A 20,493-nucleotide genomic window follows, 5' to 3' on the forward strand; every position below is an offset into this window, starting at 1 on the left:
ACACACTGTGACGTGCCAAGTGTTGCCCTTTTCACCCTGAAGCAAGGGTGGTGTTCACCCGAAGGCCCAAGAGGAGGCCCGCGGCACCCAAGGTGCCCCCAAACCAGAAGGCCCACGGCGCCCAGGCCTGACCCTCCCCAGCCCCGGCCTGACAGAGACGCACGGATGCCCCCCCCCCAGGAAGGAGGGAGACGAAGGCCGGGCACGGCCAACCCTGGGCAGGGGTGTGGCCCCACCTGCCGAGCCATCAGGAGGCAGTGGCCAGCGCTGGGGGCCCCACACCACACACAGTCAAGTCCCCCAGATACCGAAGGTGGAAAGGGAACAGGTGGGTGAAACAATGGAACAAACGAGAAGGTTTAAATGTTTATTTCCAGGTTAAAAAGGACACGCTACCCTGTGGTTAGAATATACTTTTAGGCTGGAAAATGAAGTCACTTTGTTTCTGAAATATTTCCAGGGGAAAAAAAAGAAAAAAGGGGGGAAAAATCCAAAAGTGATGACAAGGGAGATTAAAATGTTCTGGCAGGTCCCAGGTACAGTCCCAGGGCGAACCACGCCCACCCCGCCCGCCCCGCCCGGGGCAGCGCTCCTCCCGGTGTCGGTCCCAGGTCTCCCACGGTCAGTCGGGGCGCGGAGTGGGGGGTCTGCACACTGAACACTACGGATTGCATGCTTTTATTTTAAAAAGTGTATTTGTCGCAATGCACGGCTCGGTGTCCTGGTATATTGCCTATTTTACATACAAAAATAGCTGTTACCCGCGCGTTGGCTTGACCTTGCCACCACGGTCCCTCCGCACGGCGGGTGGCACGGTTACGTCACACACGTGAGTTTCTGATGGAGGGGACAGCTGCCGGGGGCATGACCCAAGTGATGTCACCGACGCAGACTGCAATGGAGAATGGGGACCACTTTTGAGATGAACAGGGCAGGAAGCCCAGCAGGGGACCCAGGACAGGGGAGCAGAGGGACCCACTCGCTGTGGCCGTGGACGACGGACAGAGGCTGGACCGTGGTCCCGCACGCCGACAGGAAGGTGCTGGTCTGGAACGGTGGACGAGACTGCTGATCAAAACACGCGAGACACTGTCTACAGATGCGGCTGCGGGGACGGATGCCGGCCCACCTTCCCTGCACCCCGCCCCGAGTGGGAGGGCCATTACCGCCCGGGCACCTGCACTGGCCAGGGTGTGAGACACGAGAGCCAGGGGGCCAGGAGCTCCCCCGTGTGGGGCGCACGCAGCTTTCTGAGGTTTGCTAGGGGGTGTTCTTTCCAGGGAAGGTTCCGGGAGAAACTTCTGGTGTCTCTTCTTCTCGCTTTCTCTCCCACGCCACAGTCCTGTGCTGTCCCGGTCCCCAGGGCCGGTGGAGCACCTGCCCCCCCCATGACTGAGCGTTGGCAGCCCGGTGCCCCCCCTCGGTGTGCTGGAGTCTGCCCTGGGGGGCGCTGCATCCGGTGGGGGCGGAAGGGACTCCGCTGGCGGGGCTTTTCCTTCACATCATCAACCCCGATCCTGTGGGCTCCTCGGAGTTCGTGAAAACCCGCAAGTTCCAGGGAAATGCACAGCCCCCGGGACACTGTACTTCATGTCGCCCCCCCACCTTTGCTGAAATGTTCTGGGGTGTCGTTTTCCTACTTGTGCCAAACTGAGCAGCGGGAAACCAAGCAGATGTGACCCATGGTTTCTGGTCAACGTGCAGAGCAGAAAGACCTGCAGCGAAACTCTGTCGAGGTGACTCCGTGGCTCCGTGGCTCCTCGCTGTCCACGCACCCACACACGGGGACACGTGTGTCTGTGTGCAGATATGGGAGAGTCGTGTGGTGACGGGACCCCTCCTCTAGGATCTTGCACTTGACCTTTAGTTTGCACTGAGTTTCAACACAAACTGAGAGGACGACTGTATCAAGCCTGTGTCACCCGAGGTGGCTCTTGTGGACCCACAGGGGACACCTCCCGGTGGCCGTCTGCTCCCAGCTCTGGCCCCCCCAGCTTGCCCGAGCCACAGCCGGCCCTCTGAGCTTTGGGGGGCTCCTCTCCGGGTGCCCTGGCCCCCTGACTCGAGGTCCCGCTGCTCCTGGAGTGTCGAACGTGCCCCACGGCGGGCAGGGCTCCGGAGGTTTCCGCCCGCATGGGGTCCACCCACCGGCCCCACCCACCCAGCCCCCAAGGAGCAGCTCGTCCCGCAAGGTGTCAGCCGACCTTTCGAAAACAGCCAGCGCTCGGGTCCCCAGCTTCAGCCCCTCACCCCACGTTTAACAGGAGATCGCCGGCCCCGGGAACACAGGCCTGCACCACTGGTCAGGTCTGCACCAGGCCGGTTCCGTGGGCCGGACACAGGCAGGACCCGGGGGCTTCCACGTCACGGCCGCACAAGGCTGGGCGGTCACCTTCCCGTGCGCGTGAGTCTCCGAGGGAGCACTCCGTGGCCTCTCCGCTGACGGGCCAGTCACCAGCCGCCTGGGGTCCGGGACCTGCTCCAGTGACCTCCTGCTGGTCCGCGCTCACCACTGAGGGCCTTTCCAATGACGTTTGTCCGGGATGCAAATGGCCCCGGGGAAGCTCAGAATGAGGCTTCCAGTCCGGCACCGAGGCAGCCCCCCCTCCACCACCACCATAAATAAAGTCGTCATCACGCTCTCTCAAGTTCAAAGTCTCGGTCTGCTTCACACAATTCACGCTGCTCTTGGAAAAACATTTGTATTTTAAAATTCTGTAGGAATCCTGCTTCTTTCTCGCTCTCTCATCCCTCTGACTTTCCAACAGCTCCATCCGGATCTTCATGAAGCTGCTCCGGGGGCTCTGAGGCAGCCCCCTGTTTTCATGGATTTCGGGCTGAAAGTCCCTCGCCTTTCTCCACAAGGCCACATCCCGGGCGGGTTTCATCACTGCCAGAGTCACGGCGGGGAAACTTTGTTAATGTTTGTTTTTTGGGGGGGGGTTGGTGATTGTACGGGTGGATTTGTACCTATTGCTAAGTTGAAACATCAGTCTATTTTAAAAAACAGGTCTGTTCTGGCAAGACGGGGAGTTGACTTGGAAGCTATTTCCCAGTTTCCTCTCTGGGCACATCACCGGCTTACGTTTGGACTTCAGGTCGGATAATGAGCTGAGCTGACCAAAAAGCACTTGTATAATAAATACAGCTGTTCGGAGACCTTTTTCCCCAGAAACGCATTCCCGGTGCCCCCACCAACCTCCCACGTGCGGAAGGTGAAACAGCGGCTGGGGGCCCCCAGCGCCACCCCCGGGTGGTTAAGTTTCATGTAGAAAAAGCGAAGAAATGCCCCCCCTGCCCCCCGCACAGCACGTTCACGGTTTTAGTAAAACCCCGTGTCCCCACCTGACACGAGAGAGTCGGACCACAAAAAGGAAGGGAGACAAGTGAGGGGAAGCTTCCGGAAGGTCGCCCCCAAAAGGGCGCAGCGTGTGAAGCGGAGGGAACCGGACTTCCTGCGTGGACACCCCAGAAAGGAAGTGGCGGACCTCGAGTGCGCCCCACGGGGAAGGACATGACGTGACTGAACACACGGACATCGAACAGCTCAGAGGGGAGGAGGGCAGCCAGGAACGTGGCGCGCCCTCCTGTCTCCAAAAGGGCCTCGGAGGCCGAGGGAAGCAGGGGCAAGCGTATAAAAAACCAGCGAGCAGCATCGTCCCGAAGGGCGGCTACATTCAGCATCTTCCGTGTGTGTCCCGTCGCGGGCCAAGGGCGAGACGCGCCCACTGTGCTTTAGAAGGTCGAGGAATAGGAACATCGACACCGAGTCTCTTCCCACTCCGCACCGCTGCGTGTCACGTGGTGACTAGCGGCGCGTGGGGTCGGGACGGTCCCGCTGGGACGGGGCTGGGGCCCGGCCGCAGACCCGCAGACGGGACCGGGGTGAGGGCGCGTCCGGGGCCCGCGCGGGGCAGCTCTGGAGACGTTCCCCGGCTTAGCCAGCCAGCCGGCCGCGCCAGCTCTCCGGGCCCCTGGGCCGGCCGAGGCCCGGGCCCCCGCCCACCCCCGGCCAGCCTCCACGACCTCGGCGCCCTACGTCACCCCCTATTGCTACCCAAGCTCGCCGCTCCACCGCCGCGAAACCAGAAGGCATAAAGGTGATACAAACGTGGCAGGGGGCTCACAGCTGGTCCTGCAGCCGCCCCAGGTAGTCTCGGAAATCGGGGCCGCCCAGCCCCACGTCCTGGCACACCCACTTGATGCTGTCGTCGCTGTCGAACAGGATGGAGTTGGTGTAGGGGCCGCCGTCCTCCGGCAGGATGGTGGTGTAGGACGTGAACTTGACCCTCTTCCTCCTGGGGCCCGACGGCGTGCCGGGCTCGTTCTGCATGTCCTTCTCGTAGACGTAGTCCGCCGGCCCGAGCAGGTGGCTGTGGAAAGGCTTCTGGGAGCCGCCGCTGAGCAGGAAGTCGCGCTCCTCGAAGGGCAGCCCCCGGTCGATGACGGTCGTGCACTCCTCCGACGGCAGCGTGGCGTCCGCCGAGCTCTCCAGCAGCTCCACCTCGTTCCCCAGCCAGACCCAGTCGTGGGAGTGGGGGACGGGCCCCTGCTCGCTCACCGAGAAGCGTTTGTGCCTGTACTTCCAGGCGAAGGCCACGCAGTTGGACAGGAAGACCAGGATGGCCAGGCAGAAGACGCCCAGCAGCGCGTACATGCCGATCTCCAGGTCGCTCAGCCCCCGGGAGGCCACGGTCAGGTCCCTGGACTGCTTGGGTTCCCGGGACTTCCCTCGAGTGGGGAAGCTGGTGAAGGCGTCCGGACCGCCGCTCCTTAGGAGGCCCTTGTCCTTTCTCTCCACCGGGGGCGACGGGGCCCCGCTGCCATTGGTCCTTTCCTCCGGGCCCACGGCGCCACCACGAGGCAGCCATTCCTGCGCCGCCCGCTCCTGGTGGCCCTCACGCTCTATGGCATTGCTGAGGGGGTCCGTGTAGTCCCGACTTATGCCCTCAATGTCATTGGTGCCTCCCTGGTGCCGGTCGATGTGTGGGTCAAACTTGACCCTGACGAGTCCTCTCCCCGTGGCCAGGACACTCTTCCTCTTGCTCTTCTGACAAGACTCGCTGATCATCATCTCCAGCTTGATCAGGGGCCCTTGCCCCTCGCCCTCCGCGGCCACCACCGGCCACCTGGGCTGCGGGTTCGCCTGGACAGACACCACCATCTCGTCCAGCGAGGAGACCGACAGGGAGAAGTCCTCGGGGTCGTAAATGTCCAAGGGCGTCACCGCGCCGTCGCTGAACAGAATCCAGGAGCTGACTATTGCTTCCTGAGAGAAACGAAACCAAAATGTCACATTATAATCAGGTTCTTCCAACTCGCCAACCCACACACCGCTTCCTGCCTCAAACCCCTCCACACAAGCAGGAAGACGAGCCAGCGTCCACTCTTGCCGCTCTCCCCGCCTGCCCGGAGCTGGCCCTCAGGCACGAGAGACAAACGCTCACTTCAATGAACATGCAGAGGGCGCATTAACCCCCTGGGCACCATGAGGCAGAACCTGACTTTGCCCCCCTGAAAACGCTCTGAGACACCAGGCAGTTCATCTGAATCAAGTCCAGGGGCGACTGCCAGCCATCGGCAGCTCACGGCGTCCCTGGGAGCCCTTCCTCCAATGTCCACACTGACGGAGAGACAGGGGGGCACCAGCCGGACGGGCCTGGGGAAGAGGCCTCACAGTGCCCACAGAGGCCTGCTATCCTCACGATGACCCGTGACAGTTGAAAGGGGAAGGAGAGTTTGAGCAGTGATGATGAAGACATAATAAGTAGTACCCACCGGCGCCTGGTAGCCACGCTACCGTGGAACTTCCAAGTCTCAAAACGCATGTGCTTTGGCAAAAGAGAAACGCGTGACCCTGTGGCCGTGGGCCAGCAGCAGATGGCCCAGGGGCACAGGGTTGGTGGACAGAAACATGCCAGGACTGTCCCTAAGCCCCTGAGCACTGGGAGGCGGAGCCGCCCGATGAGACACAGGAAGAAGCTTCCAGAAGCACCCACCAGCCCCGGCTCGGGGACTGTCTGCAGCCACAGGCCCCCTTAGCAGCACGTCAGGGAGCGGACAGGCCTCAGCGGGCCGCGCACCCAGGACCCCGGGGTCCTACCTGCCGTGGGGCCTGGAGGACTTCCTGGGCAGTCACCGTGGACACGACGGCCCTTCTGTCCGCCCTGTGCGGCTGCAGGGAGAGAGACAGGCCGGCCACCAGCTGCACGCCCAGGTCAGCGATGGTGACGCGGTCCTCCAGGACGGTCACCGTCTTCTCAGCCAGGATGGAGTCCGAGAGAGGTGACAGGACCTTCAAAGCAAGCAAGACGCTCCGGTCTCCGCCCCGCACACCACTGTGAACTGCACAGGGCCCTCCCAGTCCTCTGATCCCTGAGGGGTCCTGGGGCACGTCCGCGTGAGTACCGCGGTTACTCAGACCGCGGTAACGGCAGCGTATTTTCCAAGAAGAGCTTGATGGAATATACAGGCAATACCTACACGCTGCCCACCCCGATGCTCCTCACCCAAGAGGGGCATTCTCCTGCACATACGGCCTCTCGGGGCCCTTACCTTCTCCCTGTGGGAAATGACCGCAGTGTAGGGAGGGCGTCTTAACGTGGGGGAGTCCTCACTCCTCATTCCCCACCCAGTTTGGAACGGGCTGACGAACAGACGGAGCAAACTGCCCAGCAGGCAGAGCTCCGGGTACCGCTGCCCCCAGCAGTGGGTGGCCCGCCTCGTCCCTCACACGTGTGACTGGGACATGGGACCGCTCTCGGGATCGTGTTATATTCACACAGCACAGGCGGCCCGCACACCAGGGCACTGCCCCGGGTTCTCCAGGCAGGAGCCCGTGAAGGTGGGGGGCTCTCCCCGGTCACGGGTGGATGCCAGAGACGCTCACAGTGTCGGGAGGACTCGGGGGCATGGCTGGTGGAGCAGGGGCCAGGTGAGGAGGGCACAGGTGGCCCCGAGGAGCAGAGACTTCTGGGCTGACAGGCAACCAGGAAATGGGCCCCTCGATCCTACACCAGATGAGAGGTGCCCTGCCTGCAACCAGAGCTGATCACGGAGGAAGTCCCCTTCTCCAAAGTCCCCACCGGCTGGGCCACCCCTGTGGGTTGGGCCTGGTGGCCCCTGAGCTCAGAGCCCAGGGCTGGACAGGAGCCCAGCCCCCTGGACCGCTGTCACCAGCAGAGTTGGAAGCTGCTGACCTCCTGGTGGCTTGCTGCACAGCAACAGAAAAGTGATACAAAACGTAACCCGTGTAATTCAGCTTTGTCAACATTCGCCCTGGGGAGTAACAGCTGAAATGACTCAGCTACGAGCGGTAATATTTTAAGTTGTTGCTGAAACTGCGTGGCACCATCTCTGCCCTGTGATCCTGTCCATGCTGGCTGAAAGACAGCCTTACTATCGCTATAGTAGACAGCACTTCATGGCAGATGTTTACACTATTTTTAATGCAAATAAACGCTTTGTAAAAATGTTTCTGCCTACTCGTCAAGGTTGGCTAGATGGCCAACCCCTGGGGTTAGGAGAACAGAGGTGGCTCTCACGGCGGCCGCCCCCGCCAGCCACGCTCGGAAAGTGGGGTAGCTCGGGAAGAGGCCGCTCGAGCTGTGCATGCGGTTTAGCTTAGGTCAAAGAGCTTTGGTATCTTCCCAAAATCCCTCTAAAATGCAAACATGGGTTTAGGTTTTGGTGATTAACAGTGGCATCTCGGCAGGTGCAGCCCCAGGCTCCCAGAGCCCCGCCCCCCGCCAGCCCAGCACACCCACAGGGAAGGCCCCAGTGACCGGTACCTGGATGGCGGTGATGCCCGGCTCCCGGCCCACCAGGGTCCTGCCGGCCTCTAACTGAGCCACTCTCGGGTCCTCCACCGTCATGAACTCCACCACGAGGTCCGTGATGTCCAGCTGCCAGTCGGGGCCCAGCAGGTAGCTGGGCGGGCCCGCGCCGGGCGCCTCGGCCACGAACTGCGCCAGCACCCGCACCGTGGCGCGCTGGTACTGCAGGGCGCACCCGCGGCCCCGCCGCTCCTCGTCCTCCTCGTCCTCGCTCTCCCGCGTGGGCCTGGGCGCGGACAAACCACACGCGCGTCACCATCCCCACCAGGAGGCGGGCCACACGCCTCGAATTGTGGGTCCCTGACAGCATGGGGACAGGATCCGGCTTCCTCCTGCCAGGGCCGCTCAGGCGCCGCCCACGTTCACCCGCCTGTGCCCACGACTGTCCTGCGGGCACCCACGGGGAACACGGGAGGGGAGCGCGGTCCCTGTTCCCCTCTTCCACACACAGAGGGGAAGGCTTCTCTCTGCCTGGAAACCTGTAGTTTCAGAACTACCCCCAGACAGGAAGGACACGGGCCTCCGGTCAGCGTGGGGGCGGGAGCCCTGGGTGGGAAGTTCGGGGACCTATTTCCACTGCTCCCCGCTGGCCGTGGGCTTCTCCCCAGGTGGGCCGGTCTCCTCACCTGTGAGTGGAAAAAAGGCCGGATGCCCCTTCCCTCCCCCAGGTGTGCCTGAGACTCAGGTCAGGCACGGTGGGAAGACTTCTCTCGCCCTTCCTCTCTGGCTCTGCGATTCCACAACATCCCCCTCAAGGCCAACCTATTTCTTGCCCTTTTATGAGAGGACCTTGCCGGGTGGCTGCTGACCAGCCCGGAACCACCCATGAATGGGGGTTTGTGTCCAGACAGGAAGAGGCAGCCGCTCACTGGCTCGGAGTTAGTTAGACCTACTGTGCACTGCATCAGCCGTACACGCCCAGGTGGCGATGAGCGGTGACCCAGGGCAGCCACACACCACGCGCCAGCCACACATTAGACTGTTTCAGTCCCCACAGAAGCCCGAGGAGTGAGGGCACTTTATCATCCTGGCCTCCCGGTGGGGAAACTGAGGCGGAGAGTAGTGGCAACTGGGTCCCGGCCACACAGCTGGTCACCGAGAGGCCCAGGCCCCTGTCCTGGGCTCGGAGCTGACTCCGCTGAGAGTCACAGCGGCCCAGAAATGGGTCCCTACTTCCACCGGGGAAGCCAGGGCTCGGGCGGCTGGTAGCGAGCAGACCCGGAGCAGGCTGTGCGGGGTGAAGAGAATGTCTGAGAACCACGGCAAAAGCCACGGCAAATGTCCGCAGTGCTGTAACGGGGCGAGCTGCATCTCCCAAAGTGAGGGGTGACTGTCCTCACAGCGTGATTTGCGGGGACAAAGGGATTAAAAACACTGAACGACATACCCCAAAATGGTCCCCACTTTGTCTTCCAACCCTCTGACTCTGCCACCCGGAACGGCTCTGTGGGGCCCGCGTGTCTCCCACCGAGGTCGGCCCAGGGCCCAGGCCCACGTCCTGGCTGGCAGCCGCCCTCCCTCCCCGGCCCCTCACCTTCTGTTGGGGGCCACGGGGACCCGCCAGCCTTTGACCTGGCTCAGCTCCGTGTCTGAGACCTCAATCTGCAGGGGCAGCCGGGGCGCCCAGACGGTGACCTCCAGCTGGGCGGTGAAATGCTGGTGGGTGAAGCTCACGGTCGTGCCCACTCTGCCATTCATCTCCTTGCCGTTCACGAACACGGAGTCGCAGCGGTCAGACACCTTGGGGGAGGGGCAGGGACCAGGGCTGCATCAGCAGGAAATGCAGCAGCAGAGGCCAGAGGTGGCCCCGAGTGACCGAAGAGCCGCCCAGATGCCTGCAAGGGCGGGACCTGAACTGGAGGGGATTTGCAGGCACCAGCCAGTGACAAGTACCGATGAGGGCACCATGGGAACACTGACAAGCGAAAATGTAAACGTAATTCCACGGCGTTACGCAACCTCCGTTGCCTATCTGTGTGTTTCTTTCATTACCCTACACTTCTTTATGTACCCAGACCGCCGCTGATCAAACCCCGGGTGTATGTATTTCACTCAGCACCGCATCTGAGGCAGCATAAAGTAACTGTGTATTATTACTAAAACACACACTCGCTCCCTTTAGTCAAGCCATAAAAAGGGTCCCATTTGAAAACACCAAGAGAACTTGGCATTAGATTAAAATCCTGGCAGGAAAACACTCACAAAACGCACTACAGAGGTGGACGCAATTATTTCTGCCCCGTTCAAGGCCGGTGTTGCGGAACAGAAGTGAGGGGCTGCGTTCTGTGCCCGCCTGGACGGGCCGGGGAGGGGGGCCTTCACGTCACATCTTCCAGATGAGCAACTCAAATATTGACAACTTCCTCTCCGGGACCGTCAGGAAAATGTCCCTTATGGATCTAGTGTGTGGGTCTGTAGGGCAGTGGGCTGGGGGCGGGGGAACCAAGGGCCACTTAACCCGCAGGAGACTCCAAGTCTGCCGTCAGTTCTGCAAGGTGACAAACCTGAGACCAGCAGCGGGGCGGACGCACCGCATTGGGGGCCCTACCAGCCCCCAGAGCGCCACCAGGTCATAAGTATTAAGTGAGGTGGCCTGCAAAAGTCACTCTGCGTAATGCCTGCCGTAGCTAGGAGCTCAGAGACAAGACACCTGACCCCGGCAGCGTGGCTGACCGGCAGGACCACAGCGAACGGACCGCCCCCCACGCACCCTCATCAGCTCTGAACCGGCCCGGGGCGGGCAGAGCAGCCAGAGCAGGTGCTGATCAAATTTCCTGAGTGACCAGAGCCCAGGAACACGACCTCATCTGGGAGCAGGGCCTCTCAGGTGTGTGGGAGTTCAGGGACTTGAGAGGATGTGATTTGGAATGAGGGTGGCCCTACATCCAGTGACAAGTGTCCTTGTGAGACAAGAAGGACACACAGAGACGCTCGGATGAGACCGTGTGAAGACGAAGATCGGAGGGGCAGGGCCACCGGCCGAGGACCACCCGGAGCCCCAGAAGCTGGAGGCGGCAGGAAGGGCCCCCTTGAGCCCCAGAGGCGGCGCAGCGCGGGCCAGCGCCCTGACGGCAGGTGTCCGGCCTCCAGACTGGGGCAGGTGGGTGTTGGTCATGTTGGGCCACGGAGCGTGCGGCAAGTGATGGCGGAGGCGCCTCTAGGGAACCGTCACCCACGCGGACGTCGTGGGGATCAGGGCCTGGGGACGAAGGGGTTGCCCTGGGTTAGCGACCCAGTGGCCCCACGCCACCCCCGCTGCCCCGAGGTCCTCACTGGAGAGAGGCAGGGGGCTGAGCGGTTGCAGAGACACCTGTGGTGACGGGCGGAATGAGAGAGACTGGGGGAGGGGCCCCGGAATGTGGGAAAGGCCAAGGACCAGAGGGTCCCCGGGGCCACGGGAGGGAGAGCGGCCCGGCCCCCACACCGGGCTCCTGCCGCCGGGCCTGCCTGACAGCGGCTGTGCTCCTTCAGGGCAAGCCCGAGGTGACTGTGACAACAGCCAGTGCAAGTGTGTGCCTTGCAGGCGACAGGGGCAGACACGGAGCCCTCGCAATCCAGACAAAGCCCGTCACCCACGGGCTCCCAGACGAGAAGCCGAGGCTATTTTGCTCCCGGCTCCGAAGATGCCCCCACCCCCACCCTACCCGACCTTGGGCAATGACACCTCGGGAAGCACAGAGGTGCCACCAGCCTGCCACAGGTCCGGGCGTGGGGAGGACCCTGCGCCCCACCTTCTCTGCCAGAGAGAGCTCTTTCCTTCTGTGGAAACTCGGAAGGGCACCGTCACCTGTCCCCAAGGCGAGTGGTGAAGATGGACTGAGTCAATATTTCCAATGTCCTTATTAGGACGGTGCCTGTCACATATGAAGTTTTCAGTAAATGGTAACTATTGACTCTCATGGGCTGCACTTCGAGCCCCTGAGGACCTAGCTCGCGTGGAGACCACCTTGGCGGTGCCCGCGGCTCCTCCCCCAGTACCCGGCACGCATGGCTGATGACCTCACACACTGTCCCCTGCTGTTTGGCACAGTGACGCCTGTGAGGACAGAGTGTGGGTGGCTAACATGAGGGGGAACGAAAATCACTTCCGCTACAGATTAAGGTGGCGGGCTGAGAGCGGCCACCCCCGGGGCTGTGCGCTCGGTCACCCACTCCCACTGGGGTCATCCCAGCCGCAGCCCCTCGGGGCCTGGGGGCCGCTCAGTCAGGACCAGAGCCGGGGACAGAAGCAGGGGCCCAGAAGGACGGGGGGCAGCTGCTGTACCTTCACGACGTCTTCGTCCGCGGACGCGCACTCCACAGGCTCCGAGACGTCCACCACGGAGCCGTCCTCCTGGACGGCCACCACCTTGACGGGGACCGAGACCGCCTTCCCGGTGAGGACGGCCGTGTTCAGGATCTCCGTGTCCTGCACGGGAGAAGGGGCCCAGGTCAGCGCCGGGCACGCCCCACGAGGGCCGGGCGGGGGCCGACCGGGGGTCTTACTCTGCCGCGCCCAGCAGGCTGGGCGTCCCATAGGCAGCACGAGAGCCCCTCCCGAGCTTTGTCACGCTGTGGCCCGCGGCCACCGGGCTGGCACTGGCCTGTCTCCAGGGCTTATTACTAGCACCGTGCACACGGCCTCTGTGCCATTCCCAGGGAAGGAAGGCAGGAGCGCAAATGGCAGAGAACAGGCCACAGCACCCCTGCCCCGTGAGCTGACCGCCAGCACCCCGTGCCCCCCAAACCACCAGGGACCCCCGAGATGCACCAGCCGGCCGGGGGGGGGGGATGTGAGACGCTGACATCCAGGCGGTCCCTCTCTTCCCCTGATGGCCCCTCAGCAGGTGCCGTCTCCAGAATCACCTCCGAATGGCCTGTTCTCGCTGCCACCTGCTCACCAAGGGAGAGTCCTCTGACTCAGACCACTGCAGCTGCCCGGGTCCGAGATGAGCTCGGACTCTGACTCAGGAGCAGCCGTGCGGAGCCGCAGCCACGGGAACCCGAGGCCAGTGAGGTAACCCAACAAAGGCGTGTGGGCTTCTCGTATAACCAGGAGCCCGGAGGAGGCCAGTCCAGGCACTTAGCGAGCTCAGGGTCACAAAATGGTACCCATCACACCAGCCATCTCTCCCACTGTCCAAGCAGTGGGAAGCCTGAGGGGGTGGGAACACACCTGCTGCACCTGCTTCTTTTCACCGAATGTCCACGGCCCACAACATGGCCACGCCCCCTGCAAAGCAGGCTGGGAATGTGGCTCCTGTAACAGCGCTGGCCGCGGAGTTGGGGGCGTAAATACCTTTTCTAGTCCATTAGCAGCATCTATCACAAGTCACCTCTCCCTGCGCCAGGGTCCCTGGGCTAGACGAGGGGCCCCCTTGAGGACTTGCTACATGGGAACCTGTGAGTGTAACGGATCGACCTGCGTGCAGAGCTGAGGACAGAGCCGGGACCCAGGGAGGGACAAGCGTCGTGAGCACAGCCATCGTGGTGCAGGCTGTCACACACCGGCTGCAGGAGTTAAGGAACCGCCACGGGGTGCCCTTGGGCACTCGGAGGAGACGCCGGGCCCGCGCCCGGCTGAAGAGGAAGTCACGCACTGAAGGTGGCAGACAACCGGGCAGCCCGGCTCGACGGTGAGCGCCACCAAACACTCCTTACTGGTGCCCCCAGAAATGACCAAAATAACAGTTATTCCAAGTGACCCTTTCACAGTTCAGTCCCTCGTCCCAGCCCAGCGCCACATTCGGCTTCATGAGTCAGCCCCTCGCTCTCCCACCCCAGGCCTGAAAAAGGGTAAGAGACTGAGTCAACTAATAATAGTAATAATAATAACAGGAAGAAGAAAGAAGAAGAAGCCCTAGCTGGTGTAGCTCAGTGGACTGGGCACAGGCCTGCAAACCATAAGGGTCACCGGTTGGATTCCCAGTCAGGGCACAGGCCTGGGTTTCGGGCCAGGTACCCAGTGGGGGCCACATGAGAGACAACCACACATGGATGTTTCTCTCTCTTTCTCCTTCCCTTCCCCTCTCTCTAAAAATAAATAAGTAAAAATATTTTTTAAAATAATGAGAAGGAGAGGAGGAGGAAGAGTTCTAGGTACTTTACTTGTATTAACAATTAACTGCCCCTTCAGTTTTCTCTAAAACTCTCCCAAGGTAGCTACTAGTATTATTCCCAGTTTATAGATTGTTTTTCATTGATATTAAACCTGAAAATAATAGATATTGTCAATAGAGAACATCAACTTTGTCATGTATCTTTGAAAATGATGACAACCCAATATTAAAAGATTTTTTTACGTTTGTTTTTTTTTTTAATTTGTCCTTTCCTCAGCGAGATAAATCTGAAAAAAGAGAACTACAGTGCCCCTCGTGAGCACCCCATTCTCGCCGGGGGTGAAACATGCCCTCCTGTGCATCAGAGGTGGGGAGAGGGGGCGGAGAGCACTGTGGAGGTTGGGGCGCAGGCTCCCCCAGCGGCAGTGGGGGTGGAAACCAGCAGGGTGCACACAGAGAACAGACCTCACCCCGTGACCCCAGGCCAACTTGCTAAGTTCATAGCGCAGGTGAAAAACAACCACGTGGGCACTTCGTGGCTGTTGGTGAGCAGGCGGTAGTTCCGCCCGGTGAGCCCTGGGGATGTGGAACCCCATCCTTCTTGCCTCTTTTAATGACATCGTTTTCCTGTGGGTGCCGTCCCACTCTGCCACCAGTGAACGGTGCTGATCCCGGGCCCCCGAACCAGGCTTTACAGCACATGAACCCGAGGTGCCCACCAAGGCCCCCCAGCCCCGTGTCCACAGTGACTGACTCAGGCGAAGCCCAAACAGAGGAAACCAGAGGCGGGAACGGGAGAAAGAAAGAGTCCTGGGAAAGTTTTCTGGGTTCCTAAATCCAGCTACATCTGCATCTTTCATCTTTGGAAACTTGGGTATGTAAAATACACGGTTTTACTTAAGCCAGTTCCAATATGTTTTTTTTTTTTTGTCACTTGCCATGGAAAGTCTCGACGAATATGCATGAATGAGATTAGGCGACCTGCTAGGATCCAGGGAAAGCGAAAAGCCGAAAGTAAATGTCACTCTCTGTCTGCCCTGTGGAAGTTCACAGCCTTCAAAGGAGAAATTACACGGACTTCCCCAAACAGCGTTTCAAGACAGGTGACTTCATTTTCCGTAACAACAAATCACAAGGAATCCAGACTTGTGCTTCTACTTCAAATACCTTTTTAACCATCCCTCCAAGTGTGGCTGGGACGCTTGCAACTATGTTTCCACATGTGCCTGGGGAGGGGGGCTGCAACTATGTTTCCACATGTGCCTGGGGGGTTGCAACTATGTTTCCATATGTGGCTGGGACATTTGCAACTGTATTCTCCAGTGTCCATCACAGCCTCTCAAAATTCCCAAAGGCAGTTTCTACCTGCCTAGGACACAGCAAGAAAGCAGTTTATCACATTGAATAGGACATTTCAATCATCCCCTGGTGCCAGACATTGCTAAAAATTCACCGCCTGTCACCGTACAGGCCTGGTCACTCGGCCCTCGCCTGTGCCAGTGCCGGGTTTCGTCTCGAAGGCGTATTTACATCTCTTTGTGACGATGAGATGAGTTCCCACCGATGTGGGGCACAGGGTGGCATCGTGGACACCAGCAGCGTGAGGACATCCAAAAATCCTCTTCCCCAGAAAGACAAGGACAAACCTGGCACCAAAAAAGTCAAAATAGACTTTTGCAGAATTCTGGAAATAAAACAAAGGCTTGTGCAAACAAGAGAGCATTTAGCCGAGAAAAATGGCTCAATCTTGGTAAAAAAACAGAGAACTCTGTGGCATTTTAACTTGCCTCACCCCTAGTCTGACTGTCCAGCTCTGCAGTAGCTTTGAAAAATGACAGCCTGCATTCACAGGAGAAACCAGCAGCCCGGCGGCCCCCGGAGACGGCAGATCGCGTCTGGGGGCCCTTCAAAGCTGTGTCCCCAAAGCACTGCTGTTACGTGACTTGCCTGGCGGGTCCTTGAAGATCCCACACTCGAGGCTGTCAGTATGGACCTGACCCTGAGCTCACCCCACTCGGGAAGTTGTTGCCCTAGAGGAACTTGTTGAAAGTAATTACTTATCACATGGCCCACAGTTCCACTCCTGTGTTTCCGTGTGTGTGTGTGTCTCCCAGAGAACGCACGTCCAGCACCCACTTCTACGGCATCGTTATTCCTAACGGCCACAGTGGAAACAGTCCGAAAGCCCATGGGCTGCTGGATGGACAAATGAAACGTGGGTGTGGCCCTACAATGAAATATGCTTCGACCATAAGATGACACTCCGACACCTGTGACCACGTGAATGAACCTCAAGAACATGACGCTGGGTAGAAGGATCCAGTCGCAAAGGGACCTGTATTGTGTGACTCCGTCTCCAGCCATGTCCAGGGCAGGCAAACCCACAGGGACCGGAAGGACACCAGTGGTTCGGAGGGGCCAGAGGGGAGGGGCGGGCAGAGAGCGGCCGGCACACACACAGTACACAACACTGGGCCACAGCCAGCACTGTCAACTGGACTCATGCAAATGGTTCATAGGTGAGAGAGCTTCAGTCTCCCTACCTGTAAAAGCAGAAATTTTTCCAAAGAATTTATTTTATTTTATTTATTAAAGAGTTTATTTATTTATAGAGAGAGGGGAAGGGGAGAGAGGGAGAGAAACATCAATGTGTGGCTGCCTCTCATGCGCCCCCTACTGGGGACCTGGCCTGCAACCCAGGCATGTGCCCTGACTGGGAACTGAACCCAAGACTCTTTGGTTCACAGGCCTGCACTTAATCCACTGAGCCACACCAGCCAGGGCTCAAAGAATGTATAAGGATGCCGTCAGACAAATGAGAGAGGTCTCCTCTTTGGAGACACCTCATTCGGTTGCATTTCATTGTCCCCTTGAACTTGGGTGTGGCCATGTGACATGACCTGGCCAATGAAACGTGAATGCAATGACGTGCTCGCCTCCAGCGGAAGCTCTAGGATCACAGGACCCCACGCTGTCCCTTTCCCTGCCCCGGTGACCGAGGCTGCTGAGTGGGCCCCACGCGTCATCCCGGGCCCGGGAGCCCGGCCACAGCAGGCGCGAAGCACCCCACCTGCCCATGTCGGACATGCAGGGCGAGCACGGACCAGCCTCCATGGTTTTAAACCCTTCAAAGCTACTTAAGCTGCATGGAACTTTCCCGCACATTATTTTGATCGTGCATCTCAGGCTAAAGATAAAAATATCTGGGACCAAACTGACTGAATTCTAGTTACACGTGCCTTCCGCGGTGATATGGGGTTAGCAAGCCCCAAAGCACTCCAGTTGATTCTAGGTTTGGGCAAATAACACACGCTGTGCGAGAGCGCCAGGCTCCTGACCACCAAGTGGCGAGGGCCACGGGAAAGGGCCGCGAGCTCTGGGTCTGGCTTGAAACTGCAGGCACGTGTTCACCCGTGTGTGCCGGCAGCCGTGGCTGTGGGTGTGCACAGCGCCGTCCCCCGTTCCGGTTGCTCAGAGGGCCAAGACATAATGACTCTGCGAGCACTGGGCACAGCTGGAACCAGGCGTGAGTCTAAACACGGCCTGGGGGACACGGCCCAGGCCAGGGCCCACCACAGGCAGCACGGGTCGAGGAGCCCACAATGGACCGTGAGCCAGAAGGTGGCAACATGCCCAGGAAAATGTCGTGAGGCCCCAGGAGCCAGGTCGAAGCAGCCGCCACCAGCCAACCTGGGAGGACAGAACAGCTCTGCAAGCAGCTGGTGCGGCCTGTTGTAACAATGTATCACTTACAGTCTACTTTGTCTGTGGTTTGTCTATTACACGACACTATCACACCTATTACACACACATAATCAGCTTCTGAGTCCACACTGATAGAAACAATGGGGGGGGGGGAGAAGCTTCATCCTTAGAGAGAATCCCAAGGAATGAAAGCAAACAGAAGGACGATGGAGTTAGGGCGAGGAAACGGATTACCGGGATTGTTTCCGTTCTCAGAGCCAACGATGTTTTGCATGACAAAGCGCTGAGAGGTAAACACAGCTTTTCAGAGTCTTTCACCTCCCCGTGCATTTGTAACCTACAGAAGAGAGCTCTAATGTTCGGCAAGACTTTCTGACGTTTGCAAACAAAACCCAATTCTCCCCGTCGACTGTTGACATAGCTGTGGCTTCCTCGTGCACGGGTGGTGCGGTCCCACGCCAACACGCAAAGCGAGGGCCACCTGTGACTGAAACAAGGCAATGCGACTAAGTCACATTTGGAAACTGTTGCCGTCCAAAGCTTTGGCAAAAGGCCCACAGTCTCTCTGTTGAAAATGGAGAGGAGCAGACACATTACAGAGTCGTTCAGAACACGGCAGACCCAGGTGGGCCTCCGTTCGAGATGTAACCAGAAAGACTGAGAAGGTCCCAAGGAAGTCTCTCTTTCTCTCTCTCCATAATGCAGTTTACTTCCCACACTGTCCCTGTGCCACGCAAACTCACCATTCTGCGGGTGCATGTCTCCTCCGCCCAGGGGACCCTCAGCGTCCACAGTTCCTCCTACAGGCCACCTGCCCCATCATCCCACCTCCCCTGCCCTCTGGTCCTTGTCACCCTCTGAACCGGCTCGCGTCCCCATCAGAGGCTCCCATGACACCCAGGCTGGCCCGTCTGGGCCCTCGCCACGGCCGTGACCACCTGCGTGAGCTCACCCTTGGTCGTTCCTCCTCTGACATCTTTGTTCGCATGTAGGGACCAGGCTCCTTGGCCCTTGTCCCTGCCATTGTACCCCACGGGCGGGCCCTGTGGCTGGGACCCGTAGGCACTCGTTACACATTTGTCACTGTTGTTGAATGAGTTACTTCCCTGGGATACTGCGGGAGATAACGCATCCCCCCAAAATAGCCAGTGCGGAAAAGCTTCTGCGAGTCAGAAAAAGGGGCCTCTCCCATCACCCGGAAGACCGCTGAGGTTTTCGATTCTGTGTGGATGAGGCGCTTGCCTGTCATCTGCTCCACAACCGGCCTGCGGACGCTCCCGGGTCTGCAGCGTCTGGGTGTGAACCGCGTGTGGGGGGCGGCCGCAGCCCGACGACCCTACTCAGCAGTCCCCAGGGGCTCAGCCGGGGACGCACAAGCTGGAACAGAGCCTGGCTGGTCACGCGCCCCTCCCCTGACCTCCGCCCCAGGGGTGAGCTGCCGCACCCCACGCGACATCCCGAGTGGCACCGCCTACCGATTCCCAGGGACTCTCGCACCACAGGAAGGGACTTCAAGTGCAGCTTTAAGGTACGACAAAAACAATGAAATAAAATAAGGCGACGAGGCCACTGTCCAGAAGTTTATCCGCATCATGAGGTTGAAGCGCTGTTCACAAAGCAGGCACAGGGGCTCTCTCTCATAGAGAAAGAAGAGTGACATTGCAAGAACGGCCCAGGAAGGGCCTGGGCGTGATGGGCTGGCTCGTTTGGGGGGAGGGGGGACACATGGCATCAGCTTTTCCATCAGTGGGATGACAACATGCCCCCGAGTTCCCGGGGGGCCGAGCAACACCGCCCTGTCTGGATTGCAGCTCTGAGGCATGAAGTACTTGAAAATGGGGCAAGATCAAGGGCAACCTCAGCCCTGAGGCCCCTGCTGAGAAACTTCCAGCCGCCCAGTTGCCCACCGGACAGCGAAGGGCCTGTGGGGACCCGGTGGCCTATCTCAGGCGGGATTCTCTCCCCCACTCCCATTTCTGTGGGAAGCGGACGTTCGAGACCTCCATCAGGGGCCCACAGCCGGTGTCAAATCTCGTGTTGTAATCTAATAACAGTCGTTGTTACTTCCCCCACCCAATCGTCTGCGGACGAAATTAGGCAGGTTATTTCATCGGATGGAGTTTCCAGTGAGTCCGAGTGTTCACTGAGCTCATTCCTCCCTTGCAGGCAGGAGGCGGGGCAGGGAGGGAGACAGCACAGGAAACCCTGTATCTTTCCGCTCAAGGAGAAGGCAGACACAGTGTTGCCTTCTCAGCCGCAGGCTTCCACATGCCCGCATCTCCGTCTCCTCGTCTTTCCCAAATCCGCCAGGCTGGACTCCTGGTCCCAGGAGAAGGAAGAGAGCCAGGTGGCCCCGAGACTCGCGGCTGGCCACCCGGAGGAGCCCCTGGACCAGCTGCCCAGCCACCACACCTGTGACCGTAAATGACTGCGGCTTGGAGATGCCACGTCAGTGCTGCGGTACCCAACCAGCTCAACTAGGAAATGAAAGAGCCAAAGGTTAGAAGTCAAGTAGGACGTCACGCCGTTAAAAACAAGGCACGGGAAAGAGAACCTGCCAGTGAAGGTGCCAAAGCGGGTCTCCAGGCGGGAAGGAAAGACGGCTTTTGTTTTCTTCTTTATCGACGTCTGGGTTTAAGGGACACGCTGTCCAGACAGCGAACATCTGTAACAACAGAACTGCCTCCCTGGGTCCCCTCCCCCACCACTGGTGAGACAGAACAGGCGGGACCCCCCGCCCCGTGCCAGGGGGGCCCCGGTGCTGCGTGTCTGCCCCCACCCAGCCCGCGTCTGTCCTCGGAGACCCCCGAGCCGCAGAGCAGTGAGGCGGGGGCAGGGCACGGACAGGCCGACCCCACGGCGAGGCGGGGTGCGCGGAAAAGGCCATTTCGTGATAAATGAAAGCACGGGACTCA

General features: G+C 59.8%; 1 protein-coding gene across 1 annotated transcript in view; it reads right to left on the reverse strand.

Moving 5' to 3' along the window:
• Positions 1-377: 377 nt before the first annotated feature.
• TMEM132B (transmembrane protein 132B) overlaps positions 378-20,493 on the reverse strand; it is a 160,385-nt gene continuing 140,269 nt past the window's right edge. Inside the window, exons 5-9 of the mRNA XM_053669594.1 lie at positions 12,100-12,243; positions 9,370-9,575; positions 7,791-8,061; positions 6,104-6,295; positions 378-5,269 (exon numbers count right to left, since the gene is read on the reverse strand). Coding sequence (XP_053525569.1) covers positions 4,124-5,269; positions 6,104-6,295; positions 7,791-8,061; positions 9,370-9,575; positions 12,100-12,243 — 1,959 coding nt within the window. The 3' untranslated portion in view covers positions 378-4,123. The remainder of the gene's footprint in view (positions 5,270-6,103; positions 6,296-7,790; positions 8,062-9,369; positions 9,576-12,099; positions 12,244-20,493) is intronic.

Source organism: Artibeus jamaicensis, unplaced genomic scaffold (genome assembly GCF_021234435.1).
Source record: "Artibeus jamaicensis isolate MK-2021 breed Jamaican fruit bat unplaced genomic scaffold, CSHL_Jam_final contig_525, whole genome shotgun sequence".
NCBI lineage: Eukaryota > Metazoa > Chordata > Mammalia > Chiroptera > Phyllostomidae > Artibeus > Artibeus jamaicensis.